The sequence below is a fragment of the Cyprinus carpio genome, chromosome B10 (assembly GCF_018340385.1).
Source record: "Cyprinus carpio isolate SPL01 chromosome B10, ASM1834038v1, whole genome shotgun sequence".
NCBI lineage: Eukaryota > Metazoa > Chordata > Actinopteri > Cypriniformes > Cyprinidae > Cyprinus > Cyprinus carpio.
The window spans coordinates 22,549,329-22,573,393 of record NC_056606.1 but is presented as its reverse complement, the minus strand read 5'-3'; the positions used below and the strand labels follow the sequence as shown (position 1 = coordinate 22,573,393).

Sequence of the window (24,065 nt, the reverse complement as noted above, 5' to 3'; positions counted from 1 at the left end):
ACATTTTTGTGTTTGTAGCTTATATAGTTATATGTAGTCTAGTTTTTAGTTGTAGTTTATTTAGTTATTTTAGTACTTAAAAAAATGTCAACAAAATGAAAATAAGAAATTTTGCCTTGGCAACTAGCTGAAATAAAATATGTTTTATTAAAGCTAAAACAATTAAAATACAATAAAAATATTTAAATCTGTTCCACTATAGTTGCCATTGATTGATTTCTTATTTTCATTTAGTTCAACTTGAATTACTTAACTTTAACTAAAATAAAAAAATATTAATTAAATATTAACTGAAATACACAATAAAAAAAACTTTAAAGTACTAAAATAAAATTTAAACTGTATATTTTAGTAACTATAAACTATTATAGTTGTTTATATGTTGAATTGCATTATTTTTATATTTGCTTTTTTCATTTTAATTTTAGTTCAGTTTTTGTAATTTTTATCGTCATTTTGTCATTAAATATATAGTTTATATAATTATAGTCTATATTATAGTTGTTGTTTTTGTTGTTGTTGTAGTTTATTTATTTAGTTATGTTGCCTTTTGTTTCTGTTAAAAAATGCATGTTTAATTTGTGAACTTCTGGCATCCCAATCCAATATTGCATGAAGACAGAGTTGCTTTCAGGTTCATTTGACACATTGGAAATAAAGCAAATATCAAGTGCATTGCATTGTTGGATACAGTATTAAACAAAGTGTGCTCTAGTTGTATACTGCACATTTTGGCACATGTCACCTCATGCACACAGAAAATATACATGCTGTACACAATATGCACACTGCATTTCTGAAATAGCACGGGTAGTTGGCTATTATGTCATTCCATATATACTCCAAGTTTAAGGCAGAAAGCTGTTCTTGCGGTTTATGTTAAAATGATCTCCCTAATGCCTGTTATTTTGCCTGATCCACATGCTTGCTCTCTCTCTCTCTCCACAGGTGCCAGTTTAAATGACGGTCAGTGGCACTCGCTGGAGCTGGCTGTCCGTCGAGGGCGTCTCGCAGTCACCCTGGACAGAACCGACAGCTCTACAGCGTCCACTTCCTTCCCTGTCGCGCCTGACAGCCAGCTATTCTTAGGAGGTAAGAGCAACCTTTAGCCATCCATCGCTGTCTGCTAACAGAAAGCAACACGCTAGCTCTGAGTAATTTCCCTCTACACGAGCCCAGTCCTTCACATTAATCAAGCGGTCGTGTCACTCAACACACAGCTTCCGCTGAGAAAAGCACATTGGTTTAGCTTTGCAGCGGTTTGGGGCTGAAACTCTCGGAGGCTTAATTGCCTTCAGCTCAGTAATTGGAGAGAGAGAGTATTGCTGTCTGAATGCACTGCTGCAGTGTTTCTGCGCTGAGCTGCAGTAAAGCATGCATCAGATCATCATGTAATGAGGCGGTTGTCCACATATAAGCATGAACATGACAGCATGTGAAATTTTTGTGATTTGTAAATATTTGTTGACCGTAGTCCAAATCATTTTTGCACCTAGCATTATTATTGTTAACAATCGTTTTCTATTCTTAACTGTTTTAATTCCTTTTAAATAAATTTTTGTTTATTTTAAAGTTATTATAATTATTAATATTATTTTATGGTTATTTTAATTCCTGTTATTTAAAGCACTTTTATTTAGCATTGTGCATGAAAAGTGCTATATAAATAAATTTGCCTTGCCTTGCCTTAAGTTAAAGAAGAAAAAAAAAAAAAAAATAGAAAAAAAAAACTGAACATAACTAAAACACATAAAATCTATAACTGAAATAAACTCTAAATAACTTATTTCCAATGGTAACATTTATAATTTAATAATAAAAATTGTTTAAAACAATAAACGTTAACAAATAAAATTAACCATAAAAAAAAAACTTAAAAGCACTGTATTTTAGCAAGTTGCCATGGCAACATTTATCATTTTCCTTAAACTGAAATACTTAACTAAAACTGAAACAGTGTAAACTATAAAAAATGAGCAAATTTATTTCAGCTAAATAAATACAAATTAATGAATAATATGTAGACGTATTAAACATTGTATTTTTATTGTGCAATGCAAATTATTTTTGCATTTAACTAAAACTGAAACTTTTGTTACTCATAAATGTTAACTGAAAAAAATAACCTATAAAAACTCAATCCTGTTTTATTTCAGCTAGTTGCCAACATTTCTCATTTCCATTTAGTTCAACTTGATGTACTAAAACAAGTAAAAATGTAACAGTGTAAAATAAACATTACCTGAATTAAAAAAATAAACTATATATATATATATAATTATTTAATTGCAGCAAATAAATAACTAAAACTAAGTATTTTACTAAAACTAAACACGAACTAAAATTAAAATATTTTATAAAAACTCTAATACTGTACATGAATGATACTTAATTAACACTGCCATAGCTTAAATGTGTTATTTTGTGTGTATTTGTGATTTTTGTCTGCAGGGTGTCCGGACACAGAAGGCGGCAGCGGCTGCAGAAACCCCTTCAGTGTTTTCCAAGGATGCATGCGTCTCATCCGGACGGACGGTGCTTTAGTGGATCTCATCCGAGTGCAGCAGATGTTGTTTGGGAATTTTAGCGACCTGCAGATGGACATGTGTGGGATCGTCGACAGGTAAGCAATTACGCTTTTATGTGAACTCACAAAACGTTCTGCTTTCCATTTTCATCCTCACTAAATATATGTGTTCAGCTTGATTATGTAAATAGAGAGATTAATTAGCCAGAGAAATGGCCCTGAATACTGATTCGCTAAAAGCCACAGACGATGAGCCTCAGGGAGAAACTGCCCTCGTTTAAATATTTATCCATCGGATCAATCACACTGACTCACTTTTTGCTTTGTTATAAATTCAACTTTTGTTCACAGTTTAGTTCAAAAGGGCATGCGGCATGTACTGTTTTTGCAGCACAGGGTTTCTGGACTTTCTGTTTATTTGTTGTTTAAATGTTTTTTGCTTCACCGTTTGTGATATGAAAGATATCTCAAATTGTGCAGCTTGTTTAGGAGAGTTGTTCAATTTTAAACTTTTGCAAAATAATTAATTAATTTTAAATGATGACAAAAAAATAAATATTATTTACAATTTTAAGAAACATTTTAAAATTAATTTCAAATAATATTTTTTTTATTATTATTATATATTTTGAAATATTAAAATAATTGTATGAATTAAAAAAAATACTAGGTACTTTTAAAAACAGAAGTGTGTAATTTCTGTGACACTAACAATACTAAGGCTTGCACGATATTTCTGTATCATCAGCCAATATTAGAGGCTTCTTTATTTTTAAGTAGCATTATGCAGTGTTTATCTAAGTGTAAAAATAGAGTAAATTAACATGAACAATTTAATATCCAGTTTCCAATATATTGTATATTTAATAGTGCATGTTTATTTCTCCTTTTTTTATCATGAAAATCTCACTAAAAGTTAACTTTTTAAACTTTAATAATTTATTAACACTGATAAATGTAATTATTTTAACAATGTTAACAACGTAATTATTTTAACATTTAAACAAATGTATATTTAATATAATATAATACGTTTTTGTACATTATAATTTATGCATTGCAATTGAAAGATTGTTTTATTTTTATTTATTCTGACAAAATCTTTTAGAATTTTGTTTGTAATTAATACATTTTTTAAGTATAAAGACTCTATGCAAATTAAATTGCATTTTATCCCAAATATCCCAAAGATGGGATATTTTCACAAACAACTAAAATCACAAAATGACTTGATTTACTGGCCATCGCTTACTCTTTTATCATTGCACAAGGTTTCACGTGCTGTTTGAATGAACAGTAGGCTGGTTTTAGTATATACTGCAGCTTCATGTCAGTGAATGTTTGCTTCATTTGGCTTGATGCAGAAATGGCTTTCTTTTGCTTTGAGACTGTAGTGAATCTCCTGAAGAGTAATTTTTCTTCTGTGTGTTTGATGGGCGCTAAATGCGCCGCTGTGACCGAGCAGTTCAGAGTGAAGGGGAAGCCGTGGCGCACACACTCGCGTCTCAAGTGAATATTGTTTTTGGTGAGACTCGATGCAGATGTAGATGCGTTGTCTCTGAAAGCTGCATCGCCTCTGGGTTCTCGTTTACATTCTGAAAGGTCCCGCTTTCGTCTGTCATACTGAAGACTTCTGGGATTGCTGTGTGTTCGTTTGTTTAAACGGTTTATTGTGTTTTTAGTGATGTTTGCACAGCTATTGCAGCATAGAGTTAGTGATCATTCTGCATCGCTTGTGGCATGAATATCTCAAATTGCATAGCTTGTTAAGGAGAATTGTTCTTTTACATATCTTTTACATTTTTTAATTATTTAAAATATTACACATTATTTTTTTTTTTGTATTTAAACTCATTAAAAATTATTTAAAAATATTACATTTTATTTTATTTATTTTTAAAGTATTAAAATATGTGTGTTCATTTATATATTATACTTAGATCACATTTGTAATTGTGAAAACAAATGATAACACTGGTAAATGTAATTTTTTTAACATGTAAACAAATGTACATTTAACAATGCTCAGAATGAATATCCATTTTTCATACTCTTCACTGTAAAAAAAATCATGTTTTAAGTAATAAAAAAATATTGGTGTAAATTTTACAAGACAATATTGCATCAAGACAATATTATTTCAGTCTCTCTACTTTATTTTTTATTTATTTTTTTTATTGTTTTTTCTAAATTTCACATTTAATTAATGTGTTGTTCTTTCTTTGCAATTAGTTGTGAAATTTCTGCCAGTTTTTCAGTGTGCATTATAATGTTACATTTTAAAAGACTGATTTTTGTTTTTTAATGTTTAAATTTTTTTGAATCGTGTGGAATTTTATTGTAATTTTATTGTTTGTTTTTGTCATTTTAGTAGTTTGTGTTTTCTTATTTATTTAATTTGTAGTTTTTATACAGTTATATTTGTTTTATTTTTAGTTATTCTTAGGGTTGGGAATCCAGAATCGGATACTTGTTGTCAAATTAAAATTTCGATTCCGCCTATCGATCTATGAGGACCGGACCTAGCGATCTGCCAGGACCTTGCTTGCTAATCTAAGCACTCCAAAGTTTGTCTACTTTTGCGATCAAAAGCCAAAAAAGCTAAGTATAATATCTGTGATAGCTGAACATTTTGCAAGATTGGTGTCACAGCCAACATGACAAAGCACTTTAATTTAATTGATCGTTAAAGATCGCGGACACGATTCAAACACCAACGTGATTCTGTTCCTAAATTACAATGATTCATCTGTTTCATTCCTCAACCTTTGACGACGTGTGCGATCACAGTGTTGTGATCAATTGGTTCATCATTGCAGTGTAAAATCACATCAGTGTGATTTAAACATAAAAATTTGCGTTGAACATTAAAAACAGCTTCACAGTCTTTTCAGCCACACAGTATCATTATTTCTGTTACAAAGATTCAAATCACAGAAGTACTGGGATAAATGTTTATAGTTCAGATATAAACTCTGATGTGTACAGTACAGTTTATTAAAATAAAGTAAATCACATTTTGAAAGTAATTTGACACTTCAAATGAAGATTTATAGATTAGATGAGTGTTATGCCAGTATGTGGCGAAAAGGGGCTGTTAAAATGTATTTGTCTTTGAATCATACAAGAGATTTGTTCAAGATCACTGATTCATCCAGTAATGAAACAAGTACATCTTAAATTAGTCATTGAGTCATTCATTCATAAATTACATGTGATTTTGTTTAGCTATCTAATGTTTTTCCTCAAAATCATGAGAGAAACACAACTTCCATTGGGAAAAAAACCCTAATTATTTTAGTACATCAAGTGAAAATAAATTCAAATAAAATATGCTGCAACTGAATTTTTAAAAGTTATTGTGAATTTTATTTCAAGTAACATGTTTTTTTAATGGTTTTAATTTTAGTTTTCATTAACTGTACAAACCCTGGTGCGGTTATAATAAACAGTATATTATTGAGTCTGCAGGCATGAGGCGAGGGCAGACCGCAGGTGACGTTCCTCTCACTCCATGCAGAAACAGCTGCACTGCGAGGCTTATTACCTCTGCTAAAGGACTGGAGGTTGAGCTCAAATAACAGTGCTGCCCATAACTAAGAAATATGGGTTGGCAGCAGCTCTCATTGGCTTTACATGTGCCCCATGTGAACCCACAGGCCCTGTGCAAAATGAGTGTGGACCAGAGCAAAGCTGAGTGCTTTTATTAACCCCACATCAGAGATAATATGGGGGAGCAGAGAGCTGCTATCGTTTGGAAGACTAAAGTTGAGCTTGTAATGATTTCTTGTACAAAAAAAACAATACATGTGTTCACTCTCATGCTACTCTTTCTATTTCAGTAGTATATAGTATGAGCACTGTGCACAGTATGCACATTCATTTGTGTGCATTGATACTGTATGCAATGCACTAGACTTGACCTGCCACCTCTAGTATGATGAATGATTAATAAAATAAAATAAAAACATCTGAATAATTAATTAGCATTTGAAGTATTTTGAATGTACTAGTTTTCTGCTTCAAAGCACATGATATCAGCAACCAAATATATTTATTATTAGTAGGATAAGTCATTTATTTATTTATTTTTAATTCTATAATTTATTTATTTTACTTTTCCAACTATGCACAATTATATACGTAGTTGAATTTTATTATTTGTATTTAGCGTTGATTTTTATCCTGCTGTTCTCAAATCATGACCCATCAAAACATAAAATAACCGTATTTCTAAGAAGATAACTGGATGCCACTCAGTCAATTACAGCTTTTGTTCTACATATTATTTTCAGAAACTAGTTTTCTGTATGGATCCACTGTTGAGTTTTTGTGGTGTTAATTAAGGCCGGCGCCGAGCTGAAGGTTGACCTGAGGAAGTTGTTTTGTTATGAAGTGACACGGGAGGAGCGCTGTGTGATGTAGTGCTCTCTTTGACTAAAGCGCTGAGTAAGTGTTATTGTAAAGGTGAATAATGGACAGAATACAGAGGAGTTTCTGCTCTGTCGACACTTTCACTGAATCTCAGACTCACACTCCTCCTCACCTCACTGAAATACAGCTGCTGTGTGGAGGAGCATTACCAGTGCTGACATGAAGTCCCGCCCAGTTTAAAGAGCCAGTCCCATTAATGATTTGAGTGATTTCCTACAGAAGTATATACGAATTGTTTTTATTCTGTCACCTTAAGAAGTGCATAGCCACAAAAAGAAACTAAACAAAAGAGGTAATGAGTGTGAAGTGCTGCTATTTATCATGCACACCGTTGAGTTGCATTCATTCATATCCTCTCACCGCGGTAAAAGAGCCTCATGCCCACAAATCCTGTGTTTTGTGTTTATGCAGAACTGCTTCTTTATTCCAGCAAATGCAGCGCTGCGCAGGTTTGAGTCGCTCGTCCCGTTCTGCAGTGTTTCCTGCTCTACTGCCCCACTTATCTTCCACCTGTCCTGCGCTAAATCTCATTTTGAATTTTACTACTGCACTTGTATTCCATTCCATTGTTTTAGTGTCACCATTACATTTGTATTCATTAAGCTGGGATTCTCTGAGTTGAAAATTTTGTTTTTATTTAAGAAATTAATATTTCTACTCAGCAAGGATGCATTAGATTGATCACAAGTGACAGTAAAGACAAACATAATGTTACAAAAGATTTCTATTTCAAATAAATGCTATTCTTTTGAACTTTCTATTCATCAAAAAAAAAATGAAAAAAAAATTCAAAAAAAAATACAACAAAAAACAACAGACATCAACACATATAACAACAATAAAAATAATCAGAAATGTTTCTTGAGCAGAAAATCAGCACATTAGAATGATTTCTGAAGGATCATGCGACACTGAAGACTGGAGTAATGATGCTGAAAATTCAGCTTTGATTACAGGAATAAATTGTATTTTAAAACATTTTCAAATAGAACACAGTTTTTTTTTTATTGTAATAATGTTTCACAGTTTTCAGTTTTTACTGTAAACTGGTGAGAAGAAGAGACTCCAAAACATTACATGTCAAAACATCTTACTTTTTAACATTAGTGTATATGGCTATCCTCACACGCAAAGTTGGTTGATTACATAATTGCACAAAGTAAGCATTGGATTTTTATATTTTGATAGGATATTATTCATCATTGAAGCATCTGGAGTCTTGAATTCCACACAGAATTTTCTGTTTTTAAAGTGTCTCATCAGCAAACAAAAATATGGGATGTGTTGGGATATATATATATATATATATATATATATATATATATATATATATATATATATATACACCACACACACACACACACACACACACACACACACACACACACACACACACACACACACATGGTCATTCTTGACATTAGTAGGAAGAGCATAGATGGAAAACATTGCAGCCTAAACACATTTAGAAACTATAACTACAACTACCATAATAATAATAATAGTAATGACATACACGCTGACACCCTGATTATTGCACATGAATCTAATGCTGATTTCAAAGAGACACAGGCATGAATTCACTCAATAGTTTTGTTGAAGCTTAAGCAGCTGCTGGTAGCACCGGAGCAGTGCTGCGTCATGAGTCTTTACAGTGAATTAAGTCTTTGTCATTCTTTTCAGCACAAACACACCTCCTTTGTATGCAAATGAGTCTTGTGCCTTATTCACTAAAGTCAGCGTTATTTGCCTGCTGCAATTAACATTGTGCTTTTAGCAGCCACCTAAAGCAAGAATTAGACTTTCATTTGATGTTTTATGCACTTTGCATTGATCATGGCAGCAGTAATTCATTAAACAGTGATCAAACGTTACGATCCAAACATGCAGTAAAGTTCATCATGCTTTCCGCATTTTAAAGAGCTGTTTTAGGTGTCTAGATCACTGCTACAGTAAAATATGATAGATGGTGGAATTCAGAACTGATCAGAACAAGATAGGAAATTGCTTTAGGTTTATTTTTCTCAATAGCTATTTTGCAGGTTTAGAATTGACAGTATTACCAATTTCAGCTTTAAAGGAATAATTCACTGAAAAATGAACATTTGCTGAAAACGTGCTCACCCTCAGGCCATCCAAGATGTAGAGGAGTTTGTTTCTTCATCAGATTTGGAGAAATGTAGCATTGCATTAGTGTCTCAGCAATGGATGCTCTGCAGTGAATGGGTGCCATCAGAATGAGAGTCCAAACAGCTGATAAAAACATCACAATAAGTAAGGAACAATTGGCAATGGGCAAATTGAATTATTAAAAAAATAATGCACACCCGAGGTGGTTATGTTACATCTCCAGTGTGCATTATTTTTCTAATAATTCAGCGGCCTGGAGTCAATTATTCCACTTATACCACGGTTGCCACACCTCAAGACATCAATCAGATATTATATTTCAAGGCATTTGTCCGGTTTTTGTACTTAAAACGCTATTGTAAGTATGATTAGTTTATTCCGCATCTCATCCAACGCCTCTGTTGCTAATTCCAAAATGTCATTTTAGACCTAGTAACAGATGACAGAGCCACTGATAGCAGACTTATGCAGCTATTAACAGCTTTATTAGAGCGAGAGATAGAGAGAATTACCTCTGTGAGTCTGTGTGTCTCTCAAACGTGTTCGGCAGCAGCGTCTCCACTAATAGTGAAACTTTAAGTTCATTTTCTTCATGAACAGCGCAACAACATAAGTGCGTGTGTATCCATGTGTGCAAACTATGTGTGTGCATCAAGGGAGAGAGAGAGCGGGAGAAATAGAGTTTATGTTTTACATACATAATAAAACATAATTTTCTGTTGTTCCATTCTTTGGCTCAGTGGTAGAGCATTGCGTTAGCAGTGCAAAAGGTTGTGTGTTCAATTCCCAGGGAACACACATACTGCTAAAAAAAAAAAGAAAAATGTATAGCCTGAATGCACTGTAAGTCGCTTTGGATAAAAGTGTCTGCTAAATGTGTAAATGTAATTTTGTGACTAAACATGGAAATAATCTCTAGATTTTATCCTGTTGCTTACTATATTTTTTTTGTTTGGCCAGTGTCGCTGTGAGTTTTGATTATTTTGCTGTTGTGAGCTATAAGGACCTTTGAAATAACTGAAATCATTTTGATGAAGTGATATATTTACATGTAATGTGGTCAAGAGCTGCCTGGAACTATGTTTGCCGTGCGTTTCCTTGAAAATAATTGCACACCTTAGAACGCTGGCCAGCCAAGCAGATTCAAGCATTCAACAGTCCCGTAGTATAAGTACCCAAGTACCCAAGTTCATCAGTTAACATCTTGTGAAGCCAAAAGCTGTGTGTTTGTAAGAAACAAATCCATCAAGATCTTTTTAACTTCAAACCATAGCTCCCATAATCAAAATATTGTCTGAATCAGGAGAGAAATCTGCACAGATCAAGAACCAAATCCAAGCAAAAACAGTCCAGAGTGGCTCTAAACAAATATGTGGGTGGATTCTGATTTGAGAAAACAACACAGACTTTTTCACTGCAGGAAGCGTTATTATGGGTCATGGATTCATGAAGTGGTGAACACATCTTAATGATGAATTTGTTTCTTACAAACACACAGCTTTTAACTTCTCCAGATGTTGACTGGAGTGGTGTGGATTACTGTGATGTTTTTATCAGCTGTTTGGACTCTCATTCTGACGGCACCCATTCACTGCAGAGCATCCATTGGTGAGCAAGTGATGCAATGCTAAATTTCTCCAAATCTGTTGAAGAAACAAACTCCTCTACATCCTGGATTGCTGGAAGGTGAGCACATTTTCAGCAAATTTTCATTTTTAGGTAAACTATTCCTTTAAATCAACATACTTTCGATGTTGGGGAGTTGAAGCATTGCATGTTTGCATCTCTCTTCCCGCTGTTTTCTGCTGATGAGGTCGGCTGAAGGTTGCATCATTGGCCTGGCTTCTGTCCGTCCTAATTTCCTCCACATGACCTTTGACCCCAAGGCTGGTGGTGTGACTCTGTCAGGTTTCGCCTGCGGCTGAGGAAACACATCAGGCAGCGGCGTCGAGTCGCGTGCTTTTCCCCGCACCTGCTGCACTTGTCTTTCAAGAGTTGACTTGAGCTCAGCGGGCCGCCGTTGGTTGTCACCTCTCTGTGATTAGGGTCACACCACACGACCTTTGGCTGCTGTCGAGGAGGGTGGAGGGATGGGAAGGGCAGCACAGGGCACGTGCGTTTCGACGCCATCAAGCTGCTGTTCAAAGCCATTGTGGCATCTGTTCTCAGAGCTCGCTGTCCTCGCACACATTCTGCTTTAATAGATTTATTCTCTGTTCTGTCCTGCAGCAGAGGCGGATTTCTGTCTGACAGAGTTTTTATGTTTTATTGTATTGTTCACGAGGTGAGCGCCACATTGAAAATTTTCTTCACCACAAAACATGCTGACTCCTTTCGAACTATGTTTTGTAGGTAATTTTAGTTTGTTTTGGCTAAATTGATACTATTTAAGCCTGAAAGTCTGTTCAGCAAATAGATGTTATTTTTAAATTCCGTTTTTTTGAAAATCTCCCATTGATGTACATTTATAGAATGTTTGAGATTCAAAATGTAACTGACAGCGATGATGTCAATGTGGTAATTTGAATTCTGTTTGGGTTTCTTTGTTGCATGTTTCTATCTTCTGCATTAGAAAAGCAATCAAAATTAAATATGCAAATTACTTTCTCTTGCAGAAGATGGAATGCAGAACACAGAGATCTTGAGTTAAACTGTTTACCTTTAAGTTTCTACACTTATACTACTAGTTGTGTTTTGTTTTGTTTTTTTCAGTGTTTTTTTTTAGTGTTTTTTCAGTGAAATCTTGATCTTGTTTCTCATATTTCTATGTCATCTCCAGTTTCCCAGTAGATGTGTCCTTCAGGCTGGGATGCTAGTGGAATATCATACTCCCAGATGTCAACCCGTATTCATTAGCCAAGACCTCATTTCTTAAAAAACCATCTGTCCAATTTTATTTAAAGTCAACATGGATTGAAATTTGACCCTGTTTACTTTATTTAGACATGTTGCTGGTCTTATTGTTAAATCAGTGCATGTTATTGCAAAAATAATGATTGCCTTCATAATCTTTCATGAAAATTTAATAGCTTGCTCTAACACATTTTGTTTGTGTACTTGTTTCTCTCCTAAGCATCGTAGAGAAGTTATAAAATGGTCATGTAAAACGTTTTGCACTTCAATAAACCCTAACTAACGTTACACTTCCATTCAAAAAGAAATTCATATTTTCATTCAGCAAGGATGTATTAAACTGATCAGATTTTACAGCTTTTTCTGTATTTTTGATCAAATAAATGCAGCTCTCGTGAGCAGAAGATACAAAAAAAAAAAAAACTGTTGAACAGTAGTGTATAAGTGGACTATAGTTTCCCATTTAAAGTCATCATTTCTAGACTTTTACATCTTTTGTGTATGATTCGTGTTTATTTATCTCAACTCGTCTCATCAGAGAAAACACAACTGTTTTGCAAGTCATGCTCGGTTTATCCTTCCTGTGTGTTTCTCTCTCTGTGTCTGTGTGTCAGTCTGATCATTACTCGCGGTGGCAGATTACAGGAGAACATAGGAGTCCGGCTGTTTAAAGCAGACCGCCTCGGTTCGCTTGTGTCCCTGCGACGGGCCTGCAAAGCTCTGATGGGATTGCAGCCAACAAAGAGACAGGGCTCTCAGTATGCCATCAGCGTACGCAAGCCAAAAAGTGTGCTTTGGGTTTTTTCCCCTCGGTTTGAAGTGTCGTTTTGAGCAGAATGAAAGACACACTCGATCCTGTTCGATTATAACGCTACAAAGCGTGAAACAGGAGCGGAGAGTGTATCTATCCCGACCACCGAAAGCACAAAGAGTGTTTGAACAGATCCTCTTAGACCATCATTGTTGCCACAAATGGAAATCTGGTGAAAGATGTCAACTGTAAAGCGAGCGCTGGTAACGCGAGCATGCAAATCATCCCATGAGAGTCGGGAGAGGCTGGGAATTGTTTTTAGGCTCAGGCAAGGGCATTGTGAGATGACTAGAAAGGATTCGCTTTACAGAAAGAAATTGGAAGGTGTTTGTGGTCGAAGCGGCTGCTTTGAGTCCCTCGGTTAACCTTGCTTTGCTCTCAGCAAAACTTTATAGCTTCTAAATTAAGGCATCGTGGCATAAATGATTATTAGTGGTGTTTGCTAAGTCAGTCTTGAGGTAAATGGAGTGATGAAACCTCAAACACAAAGTATTAAAGTTCAGCGTGTGTGTCGTCCTGCGGCATTTGTGCAGGAATGAGTCCTCAAATCAGCACTGTTGTTATTTCAAGAAGTCATCAGAGGCGTCAGTCCAGGGTTTTTGCACCAAAAACATATATAAGATTACATAAACCCTGCAAAATATTAATAATTAAAGGGTAATAGTTTAATTGATAGCTTTTCAGGGCAGTGCTAAATAAAAAAGCAACATGCAATTTTTATGATCCCTTGTTTTTTAAATTATTAATACTGTGCAGATGCTGTGAGGTGTATGTGAACTTATGACTAAGGGAAAGTTTTTCATGTATATTTTTCACCCTCCCTCTGAATTACAAGCTTTCTGTGCCTTTATATTTAAGGCTTCGTTATGTAAATGAAGTCAAATGGTTACATGTAGAAATAGATCACTAAATAAAAAAATGTGATTTCTTTTTTAGTTAAGAACAGTTTGCATGAGTTTGCAAATCCATTGCATGAGTGTTTATGCATATTTTGTGCTAATTCTATGCTTATTTTTCAGCTTCTCTCTGAATTAAAAAAGCTGTTTGCGTTTCTATATTTAAGACTTCTTTATGTACAGTACATTTAGATCTCTGATTATAATAATGAAGTAGACTTGATTATGATTATGCTTGTTTAACATCAGGGTGCTTTACAAGTTATGTACAGTAAATTACATTTTTGTTATCTACTTCTTCCAAAGTGATGGTTTGTGTGAAAAACAGACCCAAATTTAAGTCATTATTTGATTAATTCATATTTAATATTGATTTGCATACTTCAAAACACAATGATGGTAATTTCTTCTATCAAATAATGTCCTGTTAGTCGAATGTGTCCTGTTACACATCATTTGATTTTCTCTTAAGGTAACACTTTATTTTACGGCGTCCTTGTTACACATGTTGCATGTAGTTACTATTGTAATAACAATAAATTATGCATAATTCCATGCATCTAACCCTAAACCAAAACCCTCATCCTAACACTAACCCTATAGTATTACCCATGTAGTTAATATTATTCAGTACTTATATGTATAACTACACTGTAACAAGGACACCTTAAAATAAAGTGTAACCTGTCTTTTTATCTCACAATCTAAAAATAAAAGTCTGAATTGTGAGAGATAAACCCACAATTGAGAGTAATAAGTCAGAAATGTGAGATAAAAATGCTGCAATTACCATTTTCTTATTCCATGGTGGAAATAAACTTCTATATTGCCTGTGATTTACATGCAACTTTCATACTGTCAGAATTCCTCCTATATGTCACTAAAAGTGCACCGTTAAAAGTCACTGTTTCCCGCTCCAGGATCAGATAAAGCCAACAGCAAGGTTTTCACTCCATGCAAACTGTCTACAACGCCTGCATGTGCAATGCTGAATGATTGCGCTCCTCTGTATCTGATTGTCCTTGAGATCAAACATCAAATATGATATTTCATGTCCTGTTTTTTTTCCATCAGATGCTCCCCGAGTCGTTGTGAACATGGAGGGAGATGCTCGCAGTCGTGGAGCACGTTTCACTGCAACTGTTCTGCCACGGGCTACAGCGGAGCGACCTGCCACAGCTGTAAGAACGCTTCTGAAATACAGACCACTTCCTGCACACACTTCAAACACTTCCTGTGCACTGATTTCTTCCACACTCAGAGTCAAGGACGGATCAGGAGACAAACGCAAAGAGAATAGTGACTCCCTCCTGATGTTCCCTAAACTTCACTATTTGACCACTGTTTATGATAAAACTCAGTTACAGTAATAATTTATGGAATGCGAAAAACAACATGCTTCATTCTGTAGATTTTGTTATTTTCAATAGAATAACAACATGCATTCATATTCATATCAAGTTTATTATGCTTGTTCATATTCACATAGCTGCATCTATTGCATCTATAAACTTTTAGTGTAAAAGTTTGCATATTTGGAGAAATATTGATATATATATTTACATGTTTACTTAACATTTCCATAATTTCTATTCTATTCCAGTGAATATTAAAAAAAGGTAAAAAAAAAAAAAAAAAGGTTAAATTTAATAATTATAAACGGGCTTGAAATACACAGATGCTCTTATTTTTAAATATCTAAGCTTCACTATTGCCGGCTGCTCATTCAAACAGATGAAGGAGATAAAATATGCACTTTTACAGCCGTTGACATCATATTACAATATAAACAGCATAAAGTAAACATTGTCATAATTCATCAACAGTCAACCATAAGTAATTGTTTGTAATAAAGCTTGTTTGTAGAGCTTGCAACAGCGCCGTGCTTTGATTTTGAAATGTGCAGTGCTCATATTTATTTAAGTCAAAGAATTTTGAAGTTTAACTAAATCATATTAGGCTGTACAGTAATTCCTGTTTTTCCATCTGAAAATTTAAGATATCCTAAAATAATAGTTAAGTTAACTTTCAAAAAACCAAACACACCTAAAATTACACACAAACACAAATGAAAAATTACAACTTTCAAGGCCTGTGAATTAGCAACAAATGCAAGTGAAATGCTCTGTATGCATCATACATGATTATGTGTGGATGTGTTTATCATTAATTGCATAAGTTTGCAGATGTCATTTTGCAGCCTATAGTAGTTTTAATATCTATTGCAATTTTAAACATATATATTTTCATTGCATATTGAGCACTTTTATCCCAGAACATCAAGGCAAATTGAATTCCTCATGATATGAGGCCTGTAAGGAAACTATATAAAACATGACGCAAGGTCAGGCGCTCATTAGCTGCAGAGCTCCAGCTTTACACGCTTATGGATTTACACGATTTTCAATGAAGTGAAAAGGCCCGCTTTTGGTGCCGTAAAAGAGAGTGGAACATATTTGGGCTGAAATGAAGCACACGTCACTCAAATGTTTAATGGCGGCAGAATTTAAGACGTTCACACTTGAGCTGTTTTAAAGGGTGAGCGTTATTGAGAGGGACTTTATAGGGCGGACCCATAATTAGATCTCACATAAAGCTGCTGTCAGTCAGAGGTACGTTTGAGGTTTAAAAATCAAAGGGCATTTCTGCAGCACTGTAGCTGAATATATCTGCACTTTCACTGTTTTATTTATTTATATGGTTTTAATGGGATTTTGATGTTGACAAAATTGAAACTAATGTTTTCTCAGATTGAATATGAAACAGATTGCATATATATTGTAATTATTTTCCTTGAAAGTGAAACCTACAGTAATCCATTTCCTCCCTAAGCACCTTAATAGATAGTTAACTTCCCCCGTTTGCATTACATCATGAATTCAGAGCTACGAAACAGATGCAGATGGTCATAATTAAAGCTGCTTCGTTTGCCTGAGCGCGTGCAAAATTGATGGCAGCACACTTCAGATGAAACACTGCCTTCATTTTATGCTACAAATACACTGGGAGGTTTAATTTCACAAATATGCCATGCAAAATTAAGTGGACAATATATGATTTTCATCATTTGCCTCTGAATGCAATGCTTGCATAATATTAAAAAATATATTATGTGGAAAATTTCTGAAGATGAATGTGAGCCAAAGAGAAAAAAGTTGCAGTAAGTTCAATCTCCAATGTAACACAATTAGAACATATAATGTGACAGTGGTATAATGAAGTGAGTTACAAAACCATGTCAACATCCTGCCTTCACAGTCGCTTCACACTAATTACATTTCTGTTAAAAGTTCAAAACGGCACAGATAAGAAAGTGCATCTACATACTAATTTAAACACTTTACTGGCTCGTGTTTGGTGAGGAATGATAGCAGATGAACACGAGATCCAGCACTGATTGACAGGGACCATTCTGGAACATTGATTTAGATCAACAAATCTGCTTAACCAATCACAGCATTCCTTCCAGGTGTGACATTAATGACATCAAGAGCGTCTGAGTGAAAATCTCCCAACACAGCTGTGATGATCAGATCTCACACAGAACGTGTTTTAGCAACAATCAGTATTGGAGAATAACAAAGTAGACACTACTAACTACAGCTTTCAGTTGCATGCAGTGATATTATAGTCAGCTAGAACTAAAACCATTAAAAAAAAATTGTTACTTGAAATAAACCTTAACTGAAACATTTTTTTAAGACTTTCATTTATTTCAGCTAGAAACCATTTTAATTTAGTTTACCTTGTAATAAAATAACTAAAACTGAAACAAAACAAATAAATAAAAACTGTATAGAAAAATAAAAAACTAAAATTAAAAAATAATGACAAAAAAACTTAATCATATTAATATTATAGAAATACAAAATATTGTTTGTAGTGTTAATATTTAGTTAAATGCTGCTGTTTGTCCTCTATTTTTTTATTTAGTCATATACATGTACAGTAATTTAATTGTGTTAAATGTAATTTTGTGTATTAATTTATTAGTTTTGATGGTATTATCCTAATTATTGTGTGCCAGATAAATACTGCTCTTTTAAATTGAATTATGTTTTCATATAGTTACATAAATCAATGCAAGACACTATAGGCAAAAAAATTACTGTAGTTGAACAACAGGGTAAGTATGGTGATATATACTATTATTATGATTTTTTTACCCATTCACCTGTCTATCATTTTTATTTCCTGGAAGATCATGGCTTCATTTTTGGTAGCAGGTTGTAACTAAATCTATTTTCTAAAAGTCCTGAAGCTTCTTCAGATAATTTAAAGTATCTCAAGTACTGGAATCAGAACCATCTCTCCATCCTGTTTAAGATGTAATAACATTTTACAGGGTGTGAAAATAAAAAGCAACGTTTTTATGTGAACTGCATTTTCAGATCTCAGAAAAGTGAGAAAGTGTGAACGCGCACTCGTTTAAGTACGTTACTGTTATTATTCACAGTGTTGAATGTAAACAGCTTCACCTCATTATCTCTTCACACTAACCTACTGCTTCTGTGTTTACAGCCATTTACGAAGCATCGTGTGAGGCGTACAAACACAAAGGAAACACGTCTGGCTTTTACTACATCGACATGGATGGAAGCGGCCCCATCAAACCTCAGCTAATCTACTGCAACATGTCAGGTGAATCTCACGCAGCGAAGCCGAAGTGATTAAATCCCTTTAAACACTCCGTAATTGGGACTTTAATCCACAGCTTTTGATCCTTCACGCACCGTGTCACACCCCACGGAGGAAGTCAGCTGTGACACTCGCTAAAAAAACACACTTTAGAAGAAGCCGACAGATCAACCTTTGAGCCCGCCTGTGTGACGTTCTCTCGCACAAATAAAGTTTTGAAAGGCTTTTATGGCCTGATGCAACAGAAGAAGCTTTTGAAGTTGAATGGCTCTTTAGAAAAGCATCACGTCACCTTTGATTGATCCCCACTTCTCCTTTGTTAAAGTCAATATGAAATCCAATTTGACTCTACTGACTTTCTTAACCCTCTGGAGTCTAAGGGTATTTTTGGGGCCTGGAGAAGTTTTGTCATGCCCTGACATTTGTGCTTTTTTCAGTTTCTTAAAAATATCTAAATGGCTAAAGTCTAATCTCACTGTAATCAGCACAAACTAGGCTATAATAATATGTGAGCAGCATGTATGTACATGATTGTGTTTTGAGAAAAAAAAAAAGTTATGCGTGGTTAGTGAAAAACTAAAAATGTTAAATCACTTGAATAAGGCAATAAAAACACATACAGAAAATTGGTTCCCAGGAAATTTTGAGAACTGGAGCTTGTAGCCTAGAATTTTTTTTCTAAATGATGTGAAAAATCATCTTGTTTACTCACTTACAGAAAACAATATATTGATTTAAAATTTTCTAAGACACTTTTTGTTGGTAAAAGTCATATGCGAGTAGGCGTCAAACTATCATGAATTCACACCTGAGAAGACAAAGGCCTGCATAATGAGCTGCATAATGAGCCATTCAGTCAGCTGTGTCACTGAGAGGGATGAGTTACAAGAAAGAATGTGAGGACAAAATTAAATCTATATAATTTTATGTTTGTAGTTTATTTAGAATATATTAATTATCCCACAACATAATTTAATATTCACTTGTGAGTGCAGTTTAAACAGTTTATTAGGAAAAAATCAATGCTGACTTTCAAACTGAATTTTTTGCATCATTACTCCAGTCACACAATCCTTCAGAAATCCTTTTAACATCTTATTTTCTACAAAAAAACAATGTATTGTTATTATTATCATTATTATTATTATTATTATTATTATGTTATATTAATGTTGAAAAGAGTGAGAATATTTTTTTTTTGGTTTTTTAGGGGGGGATAAATTGAAAGAACAGCAATGATTGTTACATTTGTTACAGTTACATTTATTGTTACATTTATATTATTTACATCAAGCTTTTGAATGGTATAGTAGTGTATATTGTTATTGAAACTTCATAATATTTCACTTGATTATACATTTAGTCAGGAATTATAGTTTGGAAAAAGTCTTTGGAAAAAGTCTAACCAGTAAAATGTTTACACGTTATGTGAAAACTAGTACAAGTATATAAATAAATAAAAAGAGACTTACTCATGTTTTATGATCTCTGCTGAATAAAGTGCTTCATTCTTTTTTCTGAGGAAATCCAAATCTCAAATCCTCAACCACATCACATCTTTTTGGGGTGAATTATGTCTTATTCCTCTCATCGCGAAGCAAACAGTAAATAATAAAAACTTGAAGAACAGTCTCGCTGCGTTGTCTTCTGTTGTGTGGCGTATTCAAAAAGCCGCGCGCTTCAGTGAAACATTTGAAATACTCAAAAGCGCGCTCGGCGCGGGGGCGTGACCGCATTAGAAGATAATGAAGGTAGACGTGAAAAAACGGACATCGCGTTGTTTTCATATGGATTACTTTATCACAGAATATTTGTTTTCAGCAGCCACTTGTTTAGTTTAAAAGTAGACATGTCAGGCTTTCTATAGATATCTCTCCTCATGTCTCTTCGTTGAGTATTCACTGAGTTACAGTTCATTTTAATGACGCATTTGTATCTGAAGATCAGCGCAGACAAAGGCTGCAGACAGCACTCCTTGTTTGTTATCTTTATTTTATAAGTGCACAAAGTTTTGTTGTTATTATGTCTGTATACAAAAAAAGTAGAAGACCCTTTACAGATTCGATTGATGTATTGCACTTATCTGTACGATCAAAACTGAAAGTGTAATTTAAGTTCTTTTCGGGGTTATCAGGAGAAAATACCCCAAAACGCGTATACGCGTTAATCGACTCCAGAGGGTTAATACACTTTGCATGACTTATAGTGCATGATTAATCAGTGCAGTTTTATTCTAAAGAAAAAGTATTTGTCTTGTATTTCTTCTTAACCTTCTCTAAACTTACTTTACTTCTTAATCCAATCAGTTCCCCATGGTTGCATATATATATATATATATATATAGATCTCATTCAGTATATATATATATATATATATATATATATATATATTCTCATTCAGTATCCTATTTCACATCAGTGTTATTTTAGATAATCAAACAGAGACAGAAACTATGTCAAACAGAGCAGATGGGTGAAGAAAACATAACGAAACAGGTCCATAGGGTGTGACAGTTCACCCACCCCCCCGAAAGGCACGAACTCACGCCATAGAGATAAAGGGAGGAGGAGGATAAAGGAGTGGATGTGGGATGGTGACCGGGGATGGCAAAGGGCCGGGAGGAAGGCAGGCAGGAGGAGGTTTAGGAGGTGGGCGGATGACCGGGAGGAGGATGACCAATAGAGTCCAGGGTGGTGATGACGGAGGAAGGTTCCAGGGAGGAGACAGACAGGACCAGGGTTAAATTAGATGGATGGAGGAGCCAGGGAGAAGACAGAAGGGAGCCGGAGGAGCCAGGAAGGACCCAGATCACAGCCATGATGGCGACCCACGGTGGAGCCGACTGAGGGAGGAGCCATGGTGAAGGAAGGGCTGATAGCTCCAGGGGTCCGACTGATAGCGGCGGAGCAAGTGGTGGTGGAGCCCGAGGCGGAGACGGAGAGCCTATGATCCATGGCAATGGGAAGGATCTGGAGGGCCAAGGCGGTGCAGACGGAGGGATGAGGTGTAGCCGAGGAGCAGAGTCCAGAGGCAGCGGATGGTCAACGACAGACCAAGGTGGAGACGGAGGGACAAGGGAGCCCTGCGGAGCTGATGATGAGGGAGCTAGGAGCCATGGTGGAGCCACTGGGTCAAAGGGCCGAGGTGGAGTCCGGGACTCAGAGGCTGGAGGTGGAGACAAGGGATCCCCAAGCCACAACACCGATGGAGACTGGCAGACCCGCGGCGATCCCACTGCACAGATGGTGGGCTGAGGAGGAGCAGAGGGGCTGCCAGGAAGCAGCGGTGGAGGAGCTGAGGCAGGGATGACAAGAGGGAGGGAGAGGGAAATCCAGACAGGTAGAGGGTTCAGGGATGGTGTGTGTGGGATTCCCAACATTGGGAGCGCGGCAGACGGGGACGACCTCCAAGAGAGGAGAGAGTTCAGATGAAGGCGGGATAAGAGGGCTCATGTCTGCATAAATATTCCAGTTTCCCTCTAAGCTCAACCTTTGCTCACCCTCAGCGGTGGTGCAGTGGGTGGGGCTTTCCTCCATACCCTCGCGTTCCACTGTGACTTCCACCGTCATGTGCACAGTGGCTGTCTCTCGCACCTGGTCTGACTTGTCAGGCTCTAGCTCCAGGGCGTCCCTCGGCTCTGTCGCTCTCTCTAGCGATAGCTCATCGGTCGTGGGAGGCTATGGCTCTCCGTCAGGTGGACTCAGGCTTATGCTCTGCGGGATGATGGTGGGCTGGGGTCTGGGTCTGGCTGTGTTCTGGATTGGGTGTAGACGCTCACTGTCTGGGAGGTCAACGGGCCGATGGTGATTAGCCCGGATCCAGAACAGTGAGTTCAGCATTGCATCGTCGAAAGCTGATAAAACGGCAAGCTAGCTGAACTCAACAGCATAGTCCAAGAGGACAAGGTCTTGACGGGCTATGGTGATGAATAGACTGGCGATATCCATAACTAAAAATAAGAACTGACAAAAACCGAAAACAAAATGAGGGGGAGACGCCACTGACTTATTCTTTGTTGGTCTAGTATTCTGTCACGCTACTGCTGTTAGGTAGACAAAGGCACGACTAAGATTATGACAACAAATCCCTTTAATGGTAATCCACACGAAGAAGAGGGTCTAACACAGGGTAAATTCAGCAATACCGGACAAAGGAAGACAGGACAGACTACACTTTAAATACGGGAGCAAATGAAGATCATTAACCAGACACACCTGAACCAAATGACATAATCAAACGGAGACAGAAACTTGGTCAAACAGAGCATATGGGGGAAGAATACACAACAAAACAAGTCCATGAGGTGTGACAATACTGTTATAGTATTAATATTTTTTTAATTTGTTAATATTACTCATTTGTAAGTCGCTTTGTATAAAATGACTAAATGTAAATATAATATTTTGAATGAGTTATTTTTGTGTTTTCAGTTTCCATTCCAAATTGTACCTAATGTAAGCATTATTGCTGTGTTTTAGTCATTTTTATTAATATATACTTTTGTATACATTATTACAGTATATATTAATATTTTGAATTCATTTATAATTTAAATAAACACACACACACACACACACACACATACATATTTATATATAATTTAAATAAACACACACACAAACACACACACAAACCAAGACAACATTTCAGATTTTTATTTAGTCAAGTTTATTTAGTTTAGTTTATTTACCTTTTTTCCCCAATTAAGGACATTTTATATTAAAACTAATAATAATAACTTCAGCTAATGATATCAACAGTTTTACATTTCACACTACATCAGAAAAATGGATTGAAAATGTAATTTCATTATTTCAACATTTTAAAAGCAGAACCATTATGAAACCGCAATAATCTATAAAGCAACTCAAGTACCCAATTCAGCCGAAAATGGTTCTTCTTAACTATTCTTTGAATCCGGGAACTTTTATTTTTATGATTGTTTAGTATCACATGCTTAAGGTTTTTTTTTAATAAATGTTCTATGACTTTTTGAAGGACAGTTGACTGTTGCACAGGTGAAATCGACAGTGAGATTAAACAGTGTGTGTCATTTTAGCCTCTTCATCGTTCGAATCCCTCTTTTCCCTGCAGATAAAGCATGGATGGTGATCCAACATAATAACACAGAGCTCACCAAATTAAAAGCTTCCTCTGGGATAAATCAGCATTTAGCTCACTTTAACTATTCTGCCGACGCGGAGCAGATCCAGGCGATAATTACCCAGGCGGAGTACTGCGAGCAGGAGCTCTCCTACCACTGCAAAAAGTCAAGGCTCTTGAACACACCAGGTAAGCCCTTTTTATTAGGAATATCGATCGCCCCCTCCCTATGAAAGGTCAGGCTTATTAAAACCTCGCTCCATCTGCGGAAGCATGACACTTAAGCAAACGACTCAAATTGATTGTTATGCTCTTGGTTACGGACAGCTCAGTTATTTCCCCGCTTTTTTCTGCATTAAATTAATTGAAAGTCACCTATAGGGTGGATTATTCATGTGCATTTGCACCTTTAAAGAGCTTTTATCGTGTTTGTTTGTTTGTTTGTTTGTGTGGGTTTGTCATGGGCGGATTGGTTCAGTGTCTATCACAGGTCGAGGCGGGTGATAACGGTTCTCGTAGTCTCTCAAATAAACACGACACATCCGCGCACATGGTAATTACATCCATTACTTGTCACGTTGCCGGAGTTCTTGATGAGACGAGGAGAACACAGTGTCAGGTGTTAATAAGAAATGTTGGAAATGTCAGATGAATAGCAATGAAAAGAATGATT

The 24,065-nt window shown here is 35.7% G+C and overlaps 1 protein-coding gene across 2 annotated transcripts in view; it reads left to right on the top strand.

The window, feature by feature from the left end:
- Positions 1-24,065, top strand: part of LOC109094914 (contactin-associated protein-like 4) — a 135,688-nt gene that overhangs the window by 72,061 nt on the left and 39,562 nt on the right. For both annotated transcript variants that reach the window (XM_042733301.1, XM_042733299.1), the window contains exons 9-13: positions 949-1,092; positions 2,452-2,623; positions 14,726-14,832; positions 18,173-18,292; positions 23,384-23,581. In XM_042733301.1, the coding sequence (XP_042589235.1) occupies positions 949-1,092; positions 2,452-2,623; positions 14,726-14,832; positions 18,173-18,292; positions 23,384-23,581 (741 nt within the window). The remainder of the gene's footprint in view (positions 1-948; positions 1,093-2,451; positions 2,624-14,725; positions 14,833-18,172; positions 18,293-23,383; positions 23,582-24,065) is intronic.